The sequence below is a fragment of the Heloderma suspectum genome, chromosome 1 (genome assembly GCF_057233095.1).
Source record: "Heloderma suspectum isolate Gila_16-S chromosome 1, 16-S_ref, whole genome shotgun sequence".
In the NCBI taxonomy this organism is placed as follows: Eukaryota; Metazoa; Chordata; class Lepidosauria; order Squamata; family Helodermatidae; genus Heloderma; species Heloderma suspectum.
The window spans coordinates 327598483-327617725 of record NC_139458.1 but is presented as its reverse complement, the minus strand read 5'-3'; the positions used below and the strand labels follow the sequence as shown (position 1 = coordinate 327617725).

The window sequence follows — 19243 nt, the reverse complement described above, 5'->3', positions numbered from 1 at the left end:
TCTGCTGGCTTGGGATTGCTGGGAGTTGTAGGACTTTATATATCCAAACATGCATAGGATTGCTCCCTTAGTGTATTACAGTATAGATGAGGGTACACTATACTTACCGACTTTTCTGATAGTACTTCTAAAGAAAAGAAACAAAACTGTTCTTAAAGAATTGGAAAAAAATAGATGGTTTGTCAATGAAATTTAAAACATAAATGAAATAAACCTTGCAGCCATATCAAAATGTCCACTTGTGCAAATATAAGCTGGAAAGATCAGCAGTATGTGAGTATCTGTGCAATGGCTTCAGTCTTTGAACTCAGTTCATGACGTGATGAAAACACAGAGGATGAAAACACATAGGAATAAATGAGGTGCTGTGCTTAAAAAAAGAAAAGAAGAGAGTGGAGCTTACAAACTGACAGCATTTTCTTGCCTCACATGTGAGGCTTTTAAAAAGTGCATCTTAATTAGCAAAAGTCTTCAAAATAAAAATGTATTAAGTGTATGTTTTAACTAATCTCAGCTGTGTCAGTACATTATCTTTTAAATTTTATGGCCAGTAATATTGGCCGGCCTTCGTTAGCACTGTATTCACTCATGATGAACATCTTTCTCCCCAGATCATTCCACCTCAAGTGGCACTTCCTCGTTTAAGCCCAGCCGTTCACTGGTCTCAATTCCCACTGCCCATGTGATGCCGTCTAATACTAGCTCTTCGCTTTCCAGACATCGGGAACCTCTCAAGTCTGACTGTTCAAAATGGAGTACAAGCCTTCTGAGGTCTGCTGGAAGCAGGCATCAGGGCATGCTGGACAGTTCTCTTGATATGAAGGACTTGAGGCCTGTAAGGAAATGGTCATCTTTGTCTAAGCTAAGCACACCAGTTAGCTGTAACCAGGATGGGGGTGCTTACTTGGCAGAGTGCAAGGCCAGCATGGATAAAATGGGAAGAGACAAGGCTGTGTCACTACAACTAAGAAGAAATGGGACAAGCTGCTTGCACAATAGTATGGAGCTACTCAAGACTGAGGACAGAGAAACTGGGAAAAAAAGAAATTCTACCTTGGACTGCAAATACAAATTTGAAAGTTGCAGCAAAGAAGACTTGAGGGTTCCTGATCCCTCCAACAGGAGACATGCCTTAGACATGACCTACAGTGCCTTACCTGAAAGCACGCCTGCTGTGTCAAACTGTGAGGTTTTTCATCAAGGATACATAACTTTGGGACCGCAGGCTGTGAGCGGGGTTCCCATTCAGCCCTCTGAGAGGACTCAGCGGTGGCTTACAGAACAATTTCATACAAACCCTCCAGAGTCTAGGACTTCTGAGGAGTCATACAGTTTACCTCCTTGGCAGTTACAGCAGCTTGAAGACCTTAGAACAGGAAGTGAACATCCTCTGCAGGTAAGAACAGAAATTCAGTGTTTGCTGCCACCAAGTGGACAGAAAGAGAAATGGCATCAAATGACGTGCTATTAAATGAGAGCAAAGGTCCTTCCCGGTCCTGTAGTATAGCGTGTACCTGCTGACTTTTTATATTGTAAAGGCATTAATTGAATTGGACTGGAATGACACCATCATTCTAGGTATTGCTGGTGGATGTAATCTGATTCACCCCAGTTTCCTTCTTTTCTCCAAATTTGCAGGGAGCCTTGATTATGGGTGGATAAGCAAATTAAACATTAATATAAGCATGGCTCGGTCCATACATCAACCACAGTCAATTTTTGCTCTCTTAAGTCACATTAAAATTAGCAGAACTCAACCATGATTAACTCTATACTGAATTTGGGACCATTGACTTCAGGCCTTGTATATCATTAGCATATTTAAGTTAAATAATCCACTTTCTTGGTATGATATCTGGCTGGGGCATGCTGGGAGTTGGCTGGGCATGCTGGGGCATTTTTATGTCTAAACATGCATAGGATTGTGCCCCTAAAGACTTACCACATCTTCTTGCTTTGATGACAATAGAGCAGTGGTTTATATAGTATTAGACTTGGTTGATGCTGCAAGAATGAAGTTTCTTTCTCGTTACCTTTTGTCTAGATTGTAACAATTCAGTAGAGTCCAGCCCCCCCCCCCCCAAAATTATATGTTGCTGTTCTTAAATTTAGCTTTAAGTGTCTTTCAAGTGACCTAACATTCACCCGGGCAGCTCCTCTCCTGTATCCATATAGGCCTCCCAGCTGCAGAAATTGTAGGTCCTGCAAGCTATCTACTCAAGCCTCACCTGTGTAGCAGATGCATTATCAATACAGCCATGCCCTAACCACAGCACCACCAAGTAGCACACTGCTGTATCATGAAGCCAGCTAGTTGGACAGGATCTGTACCTCAAAGGTGAGGGCTATGTGTTTTGTTTAGAGCACTAGCTAACTCAAAATGATCAAGTTTCCTTTGCAACTGAAACTACTTTTTTCAGTTATCTATATACTGACTTCTTATCTTAGGTCCCTGATTTTCTTAACTGCAATCATCCAAAATGCTTTTGGGTCAGTTCTAAGACTTGCTGTGCCAGCATATATTAATCTCAGGGTGAGTGCAGTGCAGCACGTGACATTGCTGTGTAAAGCATTAATTGTATACCGAACTCCTAGCGCTGGTGCAAGGATAACCTGGGAGCTGATCCTCACACCCTGTATGAGAGCAGCAGCAAGTGAAGAGAGGTGAGTAGAGTCCTCTGCTCCCTGTATTGTGGCTGTGGGAATGGTGCTATCCACCACAGAACCAGTAAAAAGGTATATCAGGAGGGAGTTAAGGTGGTGATAATGAAAATAATACTTGGCATTTATATAGCAGTTCAGACTGTTCAGGGCATTTCAGAAATTATTTTAGGAATTCTTACGGGAATTCAGTATGGTAGGCTATTCTCTTTCTCCAGATAGAGAATAGTAGTTTGCCTAAGGCCACCCAGGGAGTGTATAGTTGAGGTGACATTTGAGCCAGGGACTTCTTGACTTGCATTTTTAGCCTTCAGCTTGTCAGAGAGCAGATTTGTCTTGATTATGTACACGAGGTTGTATAACAGTGGGAGCCAGTAGGGTGTAATGGATAGAGTGTTCGACTGGGAGTCAGGAGATCCGGGTTCTAGTCCCCACTCAGCCATGGAAGCTCACTGGGTGATTTTGGGCCAGTCACAGACTCTCAGGCCAACCCACCTCACAGGGTTATTGTTGTGAGGATAAAATGGAGGAGGAGGAGGACTGTGTACTCCGCCTTGGGTTTCTTAAGGAGGAAGAAAGGTGGGATATCAATGTAATAAATAAATAACAGTTACAGTCCTGTTTTGGATTTGGCTGCATGTGTTCCATATTTTAATGTTGCCAGCCTAAATTGCACAGAATAGGAATAAGTGGTATGGAAAATAATCATAAGAACATTCAGATATTTTTTTCCAACTTCCGTTGGTGTGGCAGCTTTCCTCCCATTGCAAATAGTAGGTGCAGCCCCCACCCCCATTTGTATCAGTATCACTGTAGGAGCAAAGGGTTAAAGCCCCCTGCCTCCACATCATGGTCTTGATCTAGCTTGGGCCCCATGCACTGGCTATTTAAGGGGGGGTGGAGGTCACACATGGGCTACTGACATTAGTATTGTCACTAGTTTGGGCCCCCCAAAGGACTGCTTGTTTGGTGTCTTTTTTGGAGGGGCATAACTGGGCTTTGTGTTTAGTAACTTTATGCATACTGAAATTGTGAAGATCATTTAGCAGTTCCTATAACTCCCTTTTATTGTGTGTTGCTAAAGTTACTTTGAACTGAGAAAGCGAGGAAGTAAGGGGCTAATCAAGTCTTCAAGTTTGTATATTTCCTTTAGGCTTTTCTACAAATGCTGAGTTCACCCCATGTGTTATCTGTGTACCTGAGCTTGTGAAGAGATTAAAATGGCTAATTATTGTCAGATATTTTTGGCTGTAGACAGGGAAAAAACAACAAGAAACACATAATCTTTTTCATTCTTTAGCAAAATTCAACTTTTGATACATTAAGATAAGTTACATCAAATATCTGTATCTTTAAATTCTTGCAGCTCTTAACACTGGTAAGTTACATCAATATCTGTGCATTCTGATATTTGTCCTATATATTGGGTATATGAGAGTAGCTTTTCCACTAAGTGTGGTCTTTCCATTATCTCAACAGACTGCAGCAGTATGCGACAAGTTGGGAAGACCTGTGCGGAATGCATAGCAGTCCCATAAAATAATACACCATTCTGTAACTATCTTTCAAGTCATATGTAATAAGTGACCGGCAAAACAGAGAGCAGCTTAAAATTAGGTAGTTAAATGTTTCGGTTTGCACCTTTGTTGATTTCAGACCAGGCCCCAGGAGCCAAGGAGATAGGGGTAAGGATGCTGAGGATGGAGAGAATTGTCAAGATGGTGGCATTTGTTATATAAGTGCAAGAAACGTTTAAAAGAGAGTTAAAAGCATAGGTAAATGCTTTCAGGGTTAAGGGTATGGGAGATGTTAAGGTTTTCAGTGTATGTTATCCAGAAGTTCTATAATGCTTCTACTATTCCAGACTGGATGATCTTTCTATTGGAAATATTTTTGTGTAGGAAATGTTGTGGTCATATAAATCTGTCTTGGCAACATGCTGTTCAATTGTTTTTGTTGTGATGGCTGACTTGTGATTTCTAAAATGATTATGAAGGTCTGTGGTTGTTTTCCAAGCATATCTCACATGGCATCCCAGGCATTTGAATTCTGTAACATACATTAAGTTGCTAGTTTTCCATATGACATTCCATTTAATAAAATAGGTCTTGCCAGTCATTCTGGTTTTGAAGGTGACTCTTCTGCTAAGGTGGGCATGCAGACACACATATTTCACAAATATGACCAGTGACATAGTGCATAAAGATCCTGCAGTAAATTCATTGGGCAGTTTATTCTGTGTGAAACAGAGATCTGTAAGCAAAGCTAAGATGATGGCAAAGTGGCATTATTTTAGCATAGAAGAAATATGCATGTTCTGAATTTCTGAAAGGTCTGTTTGAAATAATGATTGCACATCTGTATACACATCACAACAAAGGGCAGCAGAGAGAAAAGAATCCTAGACACATCTATCCGCTATAATGTGTCCCTTAGAACAGCGGTCCCCAACCTTTTTGACACCAGGGACCGGTTTCGTGGAAGACAATTTTTCCATGGACCGGGGGGATCCATTTCCGCCTGTGTTCTTTGCAGTAATAGGCTACATAAAGATTTACGTAGCCTATTACTTGAAGAACAGGGACGCAAATGGCGTCCGCTATGCGGACACCATTTGCATCCCAGCGGCCGGAAGTCCGCCACTGGCTGGAGCCGGCTGGCAGTTCCGTGGACTTGCCGTGGAGCGGAGCCGGCCGGGGCCAGCGAGGATTCCGGTGGGGAGAGACAGATCGCCTCCGCACCCCCGCGGACCCAAGGTAAAGGGGTTTCGCACACCCCTACGCTCACCTCCTGCTGTACTGCCCAGTTCCTAACAGGCCATGGACCGGTAGCGGTCCGTGGCCTGGGGGTTGGAGACCCCCGCCTTAGAATACTCTCCTCTGGCTTGAAAGGCCTGTGGAACTGGAGACTGAAGGGGAGTTAGTCTGCAGATTAATAGGATGTATTTGGGAGAAAGGCCTAGATTTGCCTTGTGGGGCTAAGGCTTTTGCATTGTTAAATAAGGCTTTGAACAAGCTTGGGAGTGACTCAAATCAACTAAAGGAAACATAATGTGCTTTTTGTTAAGAATGTATTCTGTTGTTCTGCTACAAATATGGCTAACATACTGTAATAGTATGTGCATGCTCTCCCTCAGTGTTCAACATAATTAATCCCATTAATGTTTATTCACAAGTAAATCACAGTGTTTTCAATGGGGCTTATTCCCTAGTATGTATGGGTAAGGCCCATCAAACATAGGGAGACTTACTTCTGCATAAACATGCATACAATTTGGCTGTATATTTTTTCTTACCTCTTCTAAGCAGTATTTGCCCTCACACCCTGCCCCCCAAATAAAAGTCACAGGAATATCCATGTTTGCTTCAAATAAACATGATGCCATTATTTTTGTCCTCTAGATAATTTCATGTTTGCTGTTTCTTTTTTCTTCGTTCTATTTCAGGTTGTAGTGATGCAGTTTGAGTTTGCATTTTTTCCTGTCCTGCTTGCAGAGTCTGTAGTATCAGAAGTCCACAAACTACCCACTCTTTGGTAGATACTTAAATATAAGGCATTGATGTATGATGCTGGTGACAGTGCTGCAGTTAACTTGATTCCAAACCATCAGGGGTGTAGCTTTTGTACACTACACTGTTAGTCTGTTCTGATGTAAAAATACTACACATCAGCAAATCAATGTTCTTAGTTTGTCTAATAAATTCAGAGCTCCCCTGTTGTTGGGTTGTGGTTTTTTATATATATTTGTTTGTTTCATTGTTTATGTTCACATAGTTTCAAGGTTCAGGTTACCATAGTGGAATAAAAGTAAACTTTCACACACAAAATTCACATGAGCTTCACAAGGATGTACATGAGAACAAGAACCAAGAAAATAAGCAGGAAATTGAGTAACAGGTTGAGGCCTCTATTTGTAGCCAGATCCATTGTGGCCACCCTTGCGTTTTTTTGCGCCTGCAACAGAAGTCTTGATTGCAGTTTCAGGCTGGTTCAGTTTCAGTGACAATGGGTTATGGGTGACATATATGTATATCACATCTTCAGTTCCTGGCTCTTATTTGAGCTTTATTATCCACCACCTAAGAGAAAATGGCTGGTGAGCAAAAACTAATGAAGACAGTTCCAAAAGCACACTACCCCAAAATTTACCCTGAACAAAGATACAGGCAACTAGTTAAGAAGTGATAACTTACCATGGTGTGTACATAACCACTTAATAAGGCACTGGTCTGTCTCCTCATGCCCGGTGGAAAAGATATTTTCCTCATACAGTGGGTGTCACTGTGTGGTAACACATATTTTTATGTTGATAATATGCCACATTGCGCAACAGTGCCGTCAGAGTTGCCAGTCATCTGTGTCTGCCCTCATTCTTAAATATTATTGACAATTCCCAAAATTGTCAATAAATATTATTGGCAATTCCAGCATTCCCCATGGCTGGCTGGGGAATGCTGGGAGCTGTAGGACTTTTTTTCTGTCTAACCACGCCTAGGATTGTGCCTTTAATTTATATTACTGACAAATGACTGAATGACTGGCTCCTTATCTTCAGACAGTGGTGCACTGTGCTTGCTTCTGCTATTCTGCTATTCATGGCACCATCGAAGTTATATTCAGCAATCCACATTTCTACTTGCTACTCTTGCCTTGACAAGTTGTTCTTTGGAGAGGGTGATGAGAAACCCACCTTCCTCTCTAACTTGGAGTTATGGAGAGGGCTGTGATCATCCTCACCGTGACACTGAGCTTTAGAGGATGGGAATGCTCTTACAGGAACAGCTGAGAGGATCCCCATCCCCTCTCTAGCACCAATCTAGAAAGGAAGGTTGATGTGGGCACACCCAGTGGTTGAGGTGCTTGATGTTCCAGCCTTACTTTCTGGCTCCAGAGGGAGAAAACCAGAGAGAGCTATTTTGGTGGTAGGCAGTGGAAGTGCTCAGATCACGTTCCTTCCAAAATAAGCTCCAGTCTCTGGCTATGGAGGGGAAGTTTGGGCTGGCTCTCCTCCCCCAGCTATAAAAGTCAGGAGTTTGAGAGGGGAGCAGCAGATTGGTCCTGACCTCTTGCAGAGGCACAGTGGAAAATTGGGAATTAAGGCAGTAATCCCATGCAGATTTACCTGGAATTATGCCCCATTGAACATAATGGGACTGACTTCTGAGTAAGCATCCATAGGATTGCGCTGAAGGGAAGGGGCCTTATGACCATAAGTATTGACTTGGCTTCTAAGGCCAGCCAAAATGTGTGGGCCCCTGGATATATGGACTAATCTGTGTTGGGGGAGTTAATACATGCAAGATCACGACTCAGAGCAACAGATATTTCCTTGTAGTCTAATCTCACCTTTTCTTAGAAAGATAGTCTTGAATATGAGGTAGTTTCCTTACTGTTCCTAGCCTTGCCCTCTTTCCTGGAATTGTCAGGAGCACACAGGACGGTCTCTTTACAACCTGTTTAAGTTACTTTCTCATCCCTTACTGTTATTTTTAAATGTTTGCAGACCAAAAGGAAAAACTTGGCTACATGGGGCATCATCCTGCCAACATTACACACTTTTAAGTCCTATTAAATTCCGTGGGTGAGTTAAGTGCATGCATAATTTGTTGTAATCTTCCCCGTGATTATTTTTTATGAATGGTAGCATGAGTTTCCTAAATTAAAAAAAACTATTTCAAATTGGAATTAATGGGACTTATAAAAGTTTAAGGTTTGATGGCGTGTACCCATAATCATTACAGAGCCCCATTGAGGCATTACACAACATACAGTAACTTGTAAACCTTTTCTTTTTAGTTTCCTAATATACCACAAAAATAGTTTCCTAATGTGCCTTTTTAAAAAGCAAATAGGAAGATTCCTAATGTTCTAGGATTTGCATGACAGTTACTTTCTTTTTCTAATATATTGTGAAAGTCTTGTGCTCATACAACAGCTTTTTTCTTTTTAAAGAATGAAGTTTGTTAACTCATGTTGCATCTCCATTTGTTCTTTTTAATGAACACACCTCTAGTTCATTTTTAAATCTTTATAATTTGGCCTTGGATAAAAACAAAATTGGACTAAAGGAGGCTTACATAAAATATTCCAGTGATGGCCTCAACCTCATTTGGAAAACAGGTCAGATATTTTATGAGATTTACCCTGGGCAAAATTGAGACTGAAGAAGGATGCCAACTGGTCCACCAAACAAATAAGCTTCTCCTCCTCCTATGAGGAAGGAGTTGCTCTGTAACTGCCCAGGCATGCAACTTTGTTCTTGTTGCCACCCAGAAGTTTGTGATAAGAAATGAGGGCTGGGTTTAAGAGGTGGCAGAATTTTGTCAGCTGGAATTCTAGACATTAAATGATTGTGCTTCCCTAAATCCTCAAAATCTTCCACTACTGGTTCTGAAGTTGTCTATTTTATTTTATTTTATTTTATTCATTTAAATCCCACCTTTCCTTCATAATTGAACTCAAGGTGACATACATGAGGCAATCTCCCTCCCATCTAGGCACTGACCAGACTCGGGCATTAGCTACAGCAAGGTTGCTGAATCATGTGCATTCAAACAAAAGTATGATATTTTATGTTTATTTCTTTTTATTTGTTATTTGACATCAGGTGATACATGTTGTTTGGCATGTGACAGACAAAATAGGGATGTGGTGAGAATAAGAAAGCACACCCAGAGTAGGTAATAATGATCTGACAAAGAGGCTCTCTCAATGATATAAAAATTAATCAGAAATTAAGGTAAAATGTTAAAATGTAAATTTTTACCTTTCAAAAGGTGTTAAAACTTTTCAAAAATATCTTTATAGTTCCAGTTTGATCAGGGAGGCAAATTTCCAGCAGTGGCAGGAAGGAGCACAGTACTGTGAATTTGACTGTAGATAAGAGTGCTAATAGAGTTGACTAAGAACTTGGAGCCAAACAAATTGGCACATGTTTGTTCTTTTATCAAAAACGCTCAAGCATTTTCAGTTGCATTATTGCCATTCTGCTCAAATACCTGAATTGTCTATTCCCAGTCTAACTTTGTTTTCACTATATGAAACTGATCATCATTGTGATTAAAAATCATTGTGTTTAGTGAAACACAGAAAATGACCAAACTCACTTTCTTAAATTTATTCAAGTGCATCAAATACATTCACCAGCCAAAACTAAAATAAACAGAAATACGCCCCAAACAACCTGCTAATCAGTTAGCCTTCATTTTTATTTTAGGACTAGATCAGAACAAATGATTGTTTTTCAACAAGGGAGAATAAGTTCATATGTAACATAATTATCATATGAAGAATAAATTCTCAATCTGTGGAACAACTCTAATCATGTAATAAAACATTAGACATTGTTGCTTCTTATCACCTCAGTTAAAGTGATAGCATGTACACTTCATAGAAGTGATAAGAAGATTCAGTCTATGATACAGGTTTCATACAACCAAGTTATTATATGTAAAACCTGCATATACTAGAGTTGAGAAAAATCATCTAAAAGTGCAGTTTTCACACATTCAGCAAATCAAGTGATATCTGTAATTGGAATATGAAAAAAACACAGTGGACTGGTACACATGTAATAGTTTCAGTCGCTTGACTGTGGTTAAGGGAGTGGGCTGCTGGATTAAGTACTCTCTTTCCCCAGTACCATTTCCTCTTCCACCACAACTAGACTTCTATTGGCCCCAACTATAACCATGGTTAAAAATAATCATGATTTGAAATCAGAGTTTGAAATTGGTTTCAGTGCACTGGTTAATAGTGAACCCAGTTAGTTTTAACCACAGTTAAGGTCAGTACCTAAATAAGCTTTAACCATGGTTATGGTTCTCAGGGAAATTTGTGTCAGAGGGGTGAAGGAGTACAGGATAGGAAGCATAAAGTCCGGTTCACAATCCTTAACCATGCTAAGAAAATTGGGAGCATTAACTCCAGTTTGGGGAGAAAAATTAAAAAGACATGACTAAAGATACTTATCTCAAGACTTTTTAGGGTGGGAATATTTCTTCTATTTAAACTAGTATTCTGCACTGCAAAAATGCAAAGCAGTTATTTCATTCACACTTTCCCCTAATTTTATGTTTGAGAAAAGTATTGTTAAAAACTCTACTTGTCGTACAGTATCTGGAAGCAATCTAGTGTCTTCCACTAGTCTCAGATTACCCTGCTTTAAAACACAAGAGAGAATATCCAGTATTTGCAAATATACCTACTGCCTAAAGATATGTTTAGGCACAGGCTGTGCTGATTTCAGATTGTTTTAGACAAATACCATTGTTGAGCTGTATAATTTGCATATCAGGTTGATTTAATATGATGGTTTTTCAGATGGAAAAGTCAGTGATCATGTAATGGTTTGACATTATTTTCAGGGCTGAAGTCATAAATATACTGAAGCAATGTTGGTAATAGTTTGAATGAACAATCCTTAAAGCCAAGATCTTAAAGTAGGCTGTGCAAGATCTTTTATAGAATATATAATGATCTAAGTATATCTCTTAATAGCTCATTCATGGTTGATCTCAACCTATTCATGATTCAAATGTAAAACCAAAACACTTAAAGCTGATTGGCACTGATGCATAAAATCTGTAACCAAAAGTTCAAGGATGGTATTGGAACATTTTATATCTGTTTCACTAGCACATCACTTCAGTAAAACAACTAATCAAAGACATTAGTCTGCAACATCCACAGAAGACTTCGCTTTTTTAGCAGGGCAAATAGGTTTAGCTCATGCATAGCGTTATGACAGTAGGTTTCAAATCACTGTTCAGTAGTGGTGCTTTTAACACGATTGCAGTGGCCAATAAGTGAATAGTGCAGCTGGTGGGATACTGCTTAGTCCAAATGCTGGACTTCTTTGCAAGGATTTCCTTGTGCTGGAGGTTTCTTGTTTGGTTCTTTTCCCCCTCTGGTGTGCTTTTCTCATTGCATAGTGCACTGAAGATCAATCAAAGAAGCTGGACTTCAGAGAAGCATCACAATGATGCAGATAAGCAAGAGGCATATTAAGATAAGACAGAAATTTACAAAGAGCTCTTGAAGCCTTTGGCGTGTTTGTGGGTTCACCTCAATAGTTGAGGCTCTCCTCAGAGCAGACCGCGTTATGTACTGGACCTTCTCCATGGCAACAGGAAAGCAGAAATTTAAGAAAGTAGAGCAGATTTTTAAGAAGCAGAAGTTTTCAGGGACAGTGCAAAAGTGCTTAATATCTTCTCTTTGGGTTTTTTTTTAAAGAGTCTTTGTGGAGCTAGAGAAAGCAGGAAAGTGGAGTGTTAAAAATATGGCAAACAGCACTTTGACCAGTACAAGTGCAGATTAATCCAGTGGACAGAACACTTAAAACAAATATGTGAGGTTTCATTACTGTTGTAAGACATTTTCACATTGAAAACAAAACAATAAGACCAAACATACCTTGCAGTAACATTATACCAGGCTTATTCTGAAAGCCACTGTTTACGATAAGGAAAAAAGCCGATTGGAGCAGGCTGACCACGTGCCCTTATGGTGACAGCTACTGAGATACACATGCTTTTAACATTTATATCTGGGATCTATAGCTGGATCCAGCTCCTGCCTGCATCTTTAACACTTGTTGTAGTTGGTCATAGGGAGTAGCAGTGGACATGCTGCAAACACTTCAGTATCACGTAAAACCGTCCTGAGAGTTCTGTTCGACATTTGCCACACAGATTTTGATTTGTGATCCACCAAGCCGAATGTAGCCCACCAACCATGTATGGTGGCTCAAGGGGCTTATTAAGTCTCCTGTTTTTTGATGCCTGTCCAAGAGTGCAAGAACAATGAGGTTGTCAAGCACCTGGCAGACCAAAATACAAAGCTGGTCGGTTGTGTTCAGCTTGGGTCAAAATTTGTACTGGAATGTTTTATATAAATAAAACTCCACAATCCCAGATTGTATATCCATTACTTTTCCACTCTGTTTCATTCTGGATAAATGAAGGGCAATATACCATTAGCTATTAAAATACTTGCCTGACACTGTGTTCAGTTTTTTTTTTGGCTTACATTTGTCAGGAGTAGATGCTGTAATAACAAGGCATGCAGAAGTATTTTCAAGGGACTTGGTAAAAATGGTATTCCTTCTTCTAGCCAAATATGGACTCAGTTATGCTTAAGTGTTTATCCTGCTCCAAGTAGGCTATAGTGAATTAAATACTGGCAGATTAAACACATTTGTTAAGCTTGGCTTGACACTTCAGACGTATCTCATAATTAGTTGCTAGAAATATTTATAAATCTCCTGTTACCGAATCGGCACATCAATTAAAAACACACATTCCCATCTCCTGCATGTAACATTTTAAGATGAAGTTATTTTATGGAACTCTTCAAGCTCCTTGGAAAGGTCAACAACATACTTGTTGACAAAGCTGCTTTTTTGGCAAGCTAAAGAAGTTGCTTTTTTCTGGTTTAGATTTTTAAAGAGTTAAGACTTAATGATTAATTGTAACATATATGCGAACAGCATAGATCTTGTTTCAGTGCAATACATAATAATGATAGCTAGGTGTTAACTTTGATTAATACTGTTGTCCATAACTGTAGCTCTGAAACTGGAGGGAGATCTTCAAAGTACTTGAAGGTTATATTTTCTTTTATATCTTTATATCGAGTACCACTTTGAAAGAAATAAGAATCAAAGTGTAATCCTATGTATATTTGCTTAGAAGTAGGCTCCACTTTGTTAAGTGGGGCTTCCTTCCAAGTAACTGTAATAATTGAAATTAGTTGTAGTAGGGTTCAGAATATAGAAGTTCATTTCCTTGCGCTCAAGAAATTTTGTTTTCGATCTTGCTGAATTTTTTAAGCAAGCAGTTGTAGCACTATTGTAGTAGTGCTTTTTTCTGTTTGTGGTTATTTTTATCTGAATGTTTTGATTTGTTTTCTATCTTGCTGGGAAAATCACAGGTGCTTGAAGTTGAATCCCTCAAGTTAATTTAATTCATGCTGCCAATGAATCAATATTAACTTGTCCCCGTGTAGAAAAGCTACATTGAAAGAGACACAGCTGAGCATATGTCTTATTCCGTAGTTGATACGTTCATAGATTATAAGCAAATAGGGGGTTCACCAAATTAATCCACTTGGTTTCTTGGTGTCCCATGTGGTGCAGGTAATAACTGTCAAAATTCTACAGAAATGCTAGTGAATTGCTTGCTGTTTTGTCTGTTCTCTTTTGTATTAAATCTCTGCTTGGTATAATATAGCACAGGGCAATTTAGAATTTTTGTTGCTTTTACTGCTTGTCAGTTGACAGTAGATTTATTTAGATGTATTAGGTAAGAAAAAGGCACAAAACTACATTTCTGCTTTATTCTTGGGAAATCAGCATTTTGTTTCAGGTATTTAATATTAGTGCTGGCCCCTTGCTAGGGCCAACACTTTAAAAATCCTGCTTTCATTTGTTGTCTCCCCACTCCTCTGCATGGTGCTCCCTGAAGTAGATCACTTCTTCCTGCAGTATGGGAGGGCTAGTCTTGGATTTGCTCTAGAATTTTGTTCAATGCATGTTCAAAACACAAACCAGTTGTGGGTTGGAAGTCTTCAAACATCAGACTTTCCCAAAGCAGTTTGGCTCACAGTGTGAAAACATGAAGTCAAACCACTCATACAGGAATGCATATGGATCTTTGCAATGAGGCTATGCTTTCCATAGAGTGGCTCACCTGGCATCTACAGTGTGGTCTTTTTTTAGTCTTTCATTTTTAAAATGGTCTTTGTGCTTCCTAGATCCTTGCACTGGTGCTGTCTTCTGCTGTTGGATTTATTTTGGTTTTATTCTGTGGCAGTTTTAATCTGTTTTAAATTTTAGATGGTTTTATTATATATTTTACAGTTTTAATCTTTATGTTGTGAACCACCCAGAGACCTTCAGCTGTTGGGTGGAATGGAAATGCAGTAGTAAGTAATGTTTTTGATTTAGAAAACCTATTTACTTTTGGGGGGGTTATTTAACTGTTCTTAAAGAACAAAACAAAATAAAACAAGACAGTGGTGAGCACTCTTTCATTAGACCACTAGAGGTCATCCGTCTACTGCTGACCCCCCCCCCCCCAAGTTCATGCAAAAAGAAATGCTGTAAATGGTGGGGAGCTCATTAATATTATCAAATACTTTGAGGAACAGAGGCATCTTCTACCAGCAGTCCCCTGGTTGTCTGTTCTGCTAAAATTCTCTTGCCTCCCTTCCAAGCTACATCATTATACTGACAACTTTGGCAGCAATGAATTATTACTTTGTGTACAACTACTGAGGTTTATTTTAGCCCTCTTAAATCAGTCTGGGGATTCAGTTAAGAGGCTGGCAGTGGATCTTTGGGAAAACATATTTTATTATCACGAGCATTGGGGGTGTCAAGGATCAGGTATAAAGTAAAGAACAGGTCAGCGAGAGAGGACAGAAAACAACGATATGGAAAGGTTCTGTTTGCTCCACTGGAATAATACAATAGCAGTGAGAAGTGCTTTTCAAAGGCAAATCACAGGGTGATCTAATCTCTGCTGACATATTAAAAGTAAAAATGTTTACCTAACCAACAAGGAATACCAAGTAGAGAACAAACCTTGGGGCATTAAAATATATTCTGATATTCCCCTTCTCCCTGCTCTCCCAAGATCAAAATCATCATCATCATCATGGAACCAAAACTCCAGCATTTTATCATTAGATAAAATAATATTTTCCTCTCAGTCCTATTATTCCACACACACACCCACACCCACACCCACACACACACACACACACACCCCACACAGGAGAACATACAGTGAAATGGATCAGGTTTTACTATTTCAGTTGGTGAGGGAAATAATCATTTAGTCAGTTCCCAACTTCTTAATAAAAATAGATTATTTCTATGATTTCCAGGTTTTGTTTCCAATTAAACTCTTAATTGTAATAATAGCACATTGTTCACATTTCAACTGATTAAATTATGTAACCATAATATGTCATGTTATGTATTGCAAGTTCCTCTGATCCTTTCAGTTTTTATCCTGAAATCCAGAGTCTTTCTGCCTGAGATGATGTAATAGAATTTTCTGTTAATCTGTGGCTGGGGTGGGGTTATTTTTTAAAAAGACCTCTTGTGGACAAAATGGAAAATACAACCTTGAAAAACTTCTGTAATAACAATTACATAGCATTACAAAGCTATAACACTGAGAGTGGAGAGTGTTTCTCTGGTATAAAGATACATGCGTGCCTTAACATATCTTTATGTTACGAAGTGTAAAAGGAATCTCCTTTCTCCAGAGGATTATCTTCGTATTTTTTGCTTTTGGCATTTATGTTTACCATCATAATTATGTTTATAATTATGTTTGTGTTTTTAATCATGCACTTTAATATTTGAGAAGATTGTATATTATTCATAAATTTTCATTGTAGGTGATTTGGAGCCTGGTTGAAATAAATACCTTGTTAATGGTAGTGGCTAAAATTCTGCACAAGATTAGGGTACTTTAGTGAGAGTTAAGCAGCTTAACTGTGCAGGATTGAAGCCACTGGCTAGGATCCAAGGAACCAGGCTCCTAGGTCCGTGTGCCCAACAAGTCTTTGGGTGTATGTTCCTTGAATAACAGCCCCACTTACAAGATGGCAAACGACTTTTAATTTTGAGGGGACTTTCAAAAGCAGTTTGTGATATGGTATGGGGTCTGATGTTCAAGGGGGGGAACATCAAAAATCCTTCTGGACATACAGGAGCCCTTGGGCTTCCCTAAGTAACTGTCTGTATCCCAGGCAATACTTGTATACAATATATTGGATTCATTTGTTTGGCTGCAGTAAAAAACACATGTGCAAGATTGCATATTCAAACGAAAATGGCTTAATTATTTATCTAAATGTGAATGCTATAAATGAGTCGTATACTTTTAAGAAAAACTAAGAATGGGGTATCATTCTTATTAAATAGAAAATTAAGGGAAAGAAGGAGATCTCAAATTTCTGACATTGGGAATGCAATGTTCTTTAACCTGTCCTCCAAACAAAACTGAAATATAACTTGATTTAATTTGGTTTCTTGTATTATGGTTCTTCCACCTCCCCCCTTTCTTCAGACACACACACACACACCAGAAATGCTTGATATGCCTACATATAAAACAATCCTAAAAAGAATCAGAAGGCAACTGGTGTTGGAGTTCTGTATCAAATTAGTGTTTCTCAACAAAGGCTGTAGACTTCTAAAAAAAAAAAAGTAGAATAGTTAATTTAGAAAAACAAAGTCATCGTATTGTAAGAAAAGGAAATTCCCTTACCTCAACAGCCAGTGGTTACTGAATTATATGATGATATGCTCTGGGAAACTAAAAGGCGTTCTCTGCCACTGGGTTTGTGGGAACAACTGAAGTTGGTGGAGGGAAAAAATAACAAAAGTTTCATAGGCAGGGCTCATGATGTCATTCAGGAATTTAACTCTGGCGATTGGTTATAGAAGAGCCTTAACAACAACAGGGAAGTTGCATGGCTAACCTCATTTAGAGCAGTGATGTTTAGTACTTGAACTGTCAAGAGAGGAAGAGAGTATAAAGGACTCTGCATGTCTCTGCAAAGTGAGGCATTTGAACAGAGACATGATGGTGAATTCAGTCAGTAATGATTACACGGTAGGTACACAGCAGTTTCCATTGTCAGTGAAGAAAAAAACCCTCATTGGGCTGAATGGTGCCAGACTACAGCTACTATTTTAAGTAACTGTTCTATAAAACTATAAGATAAAAATGAAAAATTGAAACACATGTTTTGCCTTTGCACGTACAGGCATTCAGGATCACTTTCCCCAGGGATAAGGACTGTGGTCCACAGAAAAGTGTAAATAATTAGCTCTGCCTGCTTAGTGCAGATCCCCCACATGCTCCGCACCCAACTACTTTTGTAATCCCAGATTTCAAAACCAGTTTGTGATATGGAAGGGGCATCTGCTCTTCTTTGGGGCAAGGGGAATCAAACCTACCCCTTGTGGTGTGCCTGGAGTAGCTCTTTGGATAGGTCCAGCTAATTGGGTCGTGCAGTGCTCCAAAGTAAATAGATTAGCCTGCTCGTTGTGTCTACTTCTGACTTAGAAAAGCTGAAGAGAGCTTCATAATGTTAGAATGAATTTGCAGCATTATTGGCAAAATACTTCTAATGAGAACCATGAAACCACTTCTTAACACGAGTGATGCTGTTTCCTGTCTTACAGCTCATGATACTTGTGTCGGATTAGCATTTTTAGGAATGACGTAAGCGTCAGTTCTTTTAGTAGCAGTGTTGTCCTTTGCCGTTGTTGGAATTATGGATCTCTGAGGCTCTCAAGAGAACGGCACTTGCCCTTTTAAAAAGAACCTTCACTGTTTGTCTGTTGCAGATAAGGTACCACTTTGTTTTACCACATATGAGAGCACATAGTATCACTTCTTTATGGATAGAAGACAAGCTGTTGAAAGTTTCATCTTGACTTTCATTGGGCACATTTGTTCATAACAGTGATTTTTCATTGCTACAGATACACAATTTACATTTGTGCAGATGAGTTTAGAGAGTCTTTTGTTCCTATTAGCTTGTTTTTTAAAAAAATATTTATGGACCATTCTTCTGAGGGTCTAGAACAAATTTAAATTGATTTAAAAATTCATTACAGTGGTGAAAAAATACTGCAAACCTAAGAAAACTAACATTCCCTAAAACACGTGTTTATTTTTATTTGAAATTTAGAGCTTCGAATTAGTAATAATTGAGGAAGTATGTTTGGACATAAATGATACATTAAGGGGATGGACATTCCTTTCCTGTACATACAAGTATCTGTAATGACACATCTACATTGGATTCAGTCATTATACTTGCATTGGTTAGATTACTCCATTGCTTGGCAAATGGGTTGAGTCTGCCCTGCTAGGCTGTAAATACTAATATGTTGGCTCATGGCATAAGCATACCAGAAGTCTTGAGTTTGCCTTAAGTGTAAAAATAATTGTACCAGTCCTAGATGTGTAAGACACAAAGGGCAGCTGTATTCTGGTTCAGACCAATTATCTTTATACCCCAATGATCCAATTAGAAGCAACTCCCCATAGATGCAGGTCTTTCCTTTGAGATCCTTTAATGGGAGATGTCAGAGATTGATGAATCATATACCAGGTGGCCCCAAAGTAGGTATACTATTGTTTAGAATGTTGATGGGAGGGAGAGAGAATGTGTGAGTAGAAGATGTGTGGGTGGAGCCAGAATGACAGTTGGGAAGAGTGAGTGACAGGGGGTGACAGTTAAATCAGTTAAGTGTAGAGAATGTAAACAAATGTAAGTGTAATAAACAATGTAATAAAATACAAATAAACTGTACTGTATACCTACTTTTGGGCCACTCTGTACATGTAAAGCAAGTGCTTGACTGCAGATCTGTGACACCTTTTATTTACCAATGCTGTACCGCATAGGATTGGCCTGTTTCATCCTCTCATTCCTACATAACCTTTTAACCCTAAATTGCCCTCCAGATGTTGATGGGCTATAACTCCCACCAGCCCTAGCCAGCACAGCCAATGGTGAGGGATGATGGGAGCTGAAGTCTGAC

General features: G+C 39.2%; 2 protein-coding genes across 5 annotated transcripts in view; one reads left to right on the top strand and one right to left on the bottom strand.

The window, feature by feature from the left end:
- CEP85L (centrosomal protein 85L) overlaps positions 1-19243 on the top strand; it is a 202986-nt gene that overhangs the window by 120597 nt on the left and 63146 nt on the right. For all 4 annotated transcript variants that reach the window (XM_084827392.1, XM_084827391.1, XM_084827390.1 and 1 more), the window contains exon 3: positions 612-1396. In XM_084827392.1, coding sequence (XP_084683518.1) covers positions 686-1396 — 711 coding nt within the window. In that variant the 5' untranslated portion in view covers positions 612-685. The remainder of the gene's footprint in view (positions 1-611; positions 1397-19243) is intronic.
- Positions 11458-11865, bottom strand: PLN (phospholamban). The gene has a single exon (XM_084827395.1). It carries the CDS (start codon positions 11782-11784, stop codon positions 11626-11628), a length of 159 nt encoding a protein of 52 aa, XP_084683521.1. The 5' UTR covers positions 11785-11865; the 3' UTR covers positions 11458-11625.

What these genes read in the sequence shown, in the direction of transcription:
- PLN (XM_084827395.1), bottom strand. Translation starts at nt 11,784, where the DNA reads ATGGAGAAGGTCCAGTACATAACGCGGTCTGCTCTGAGGAGAGCCTCA.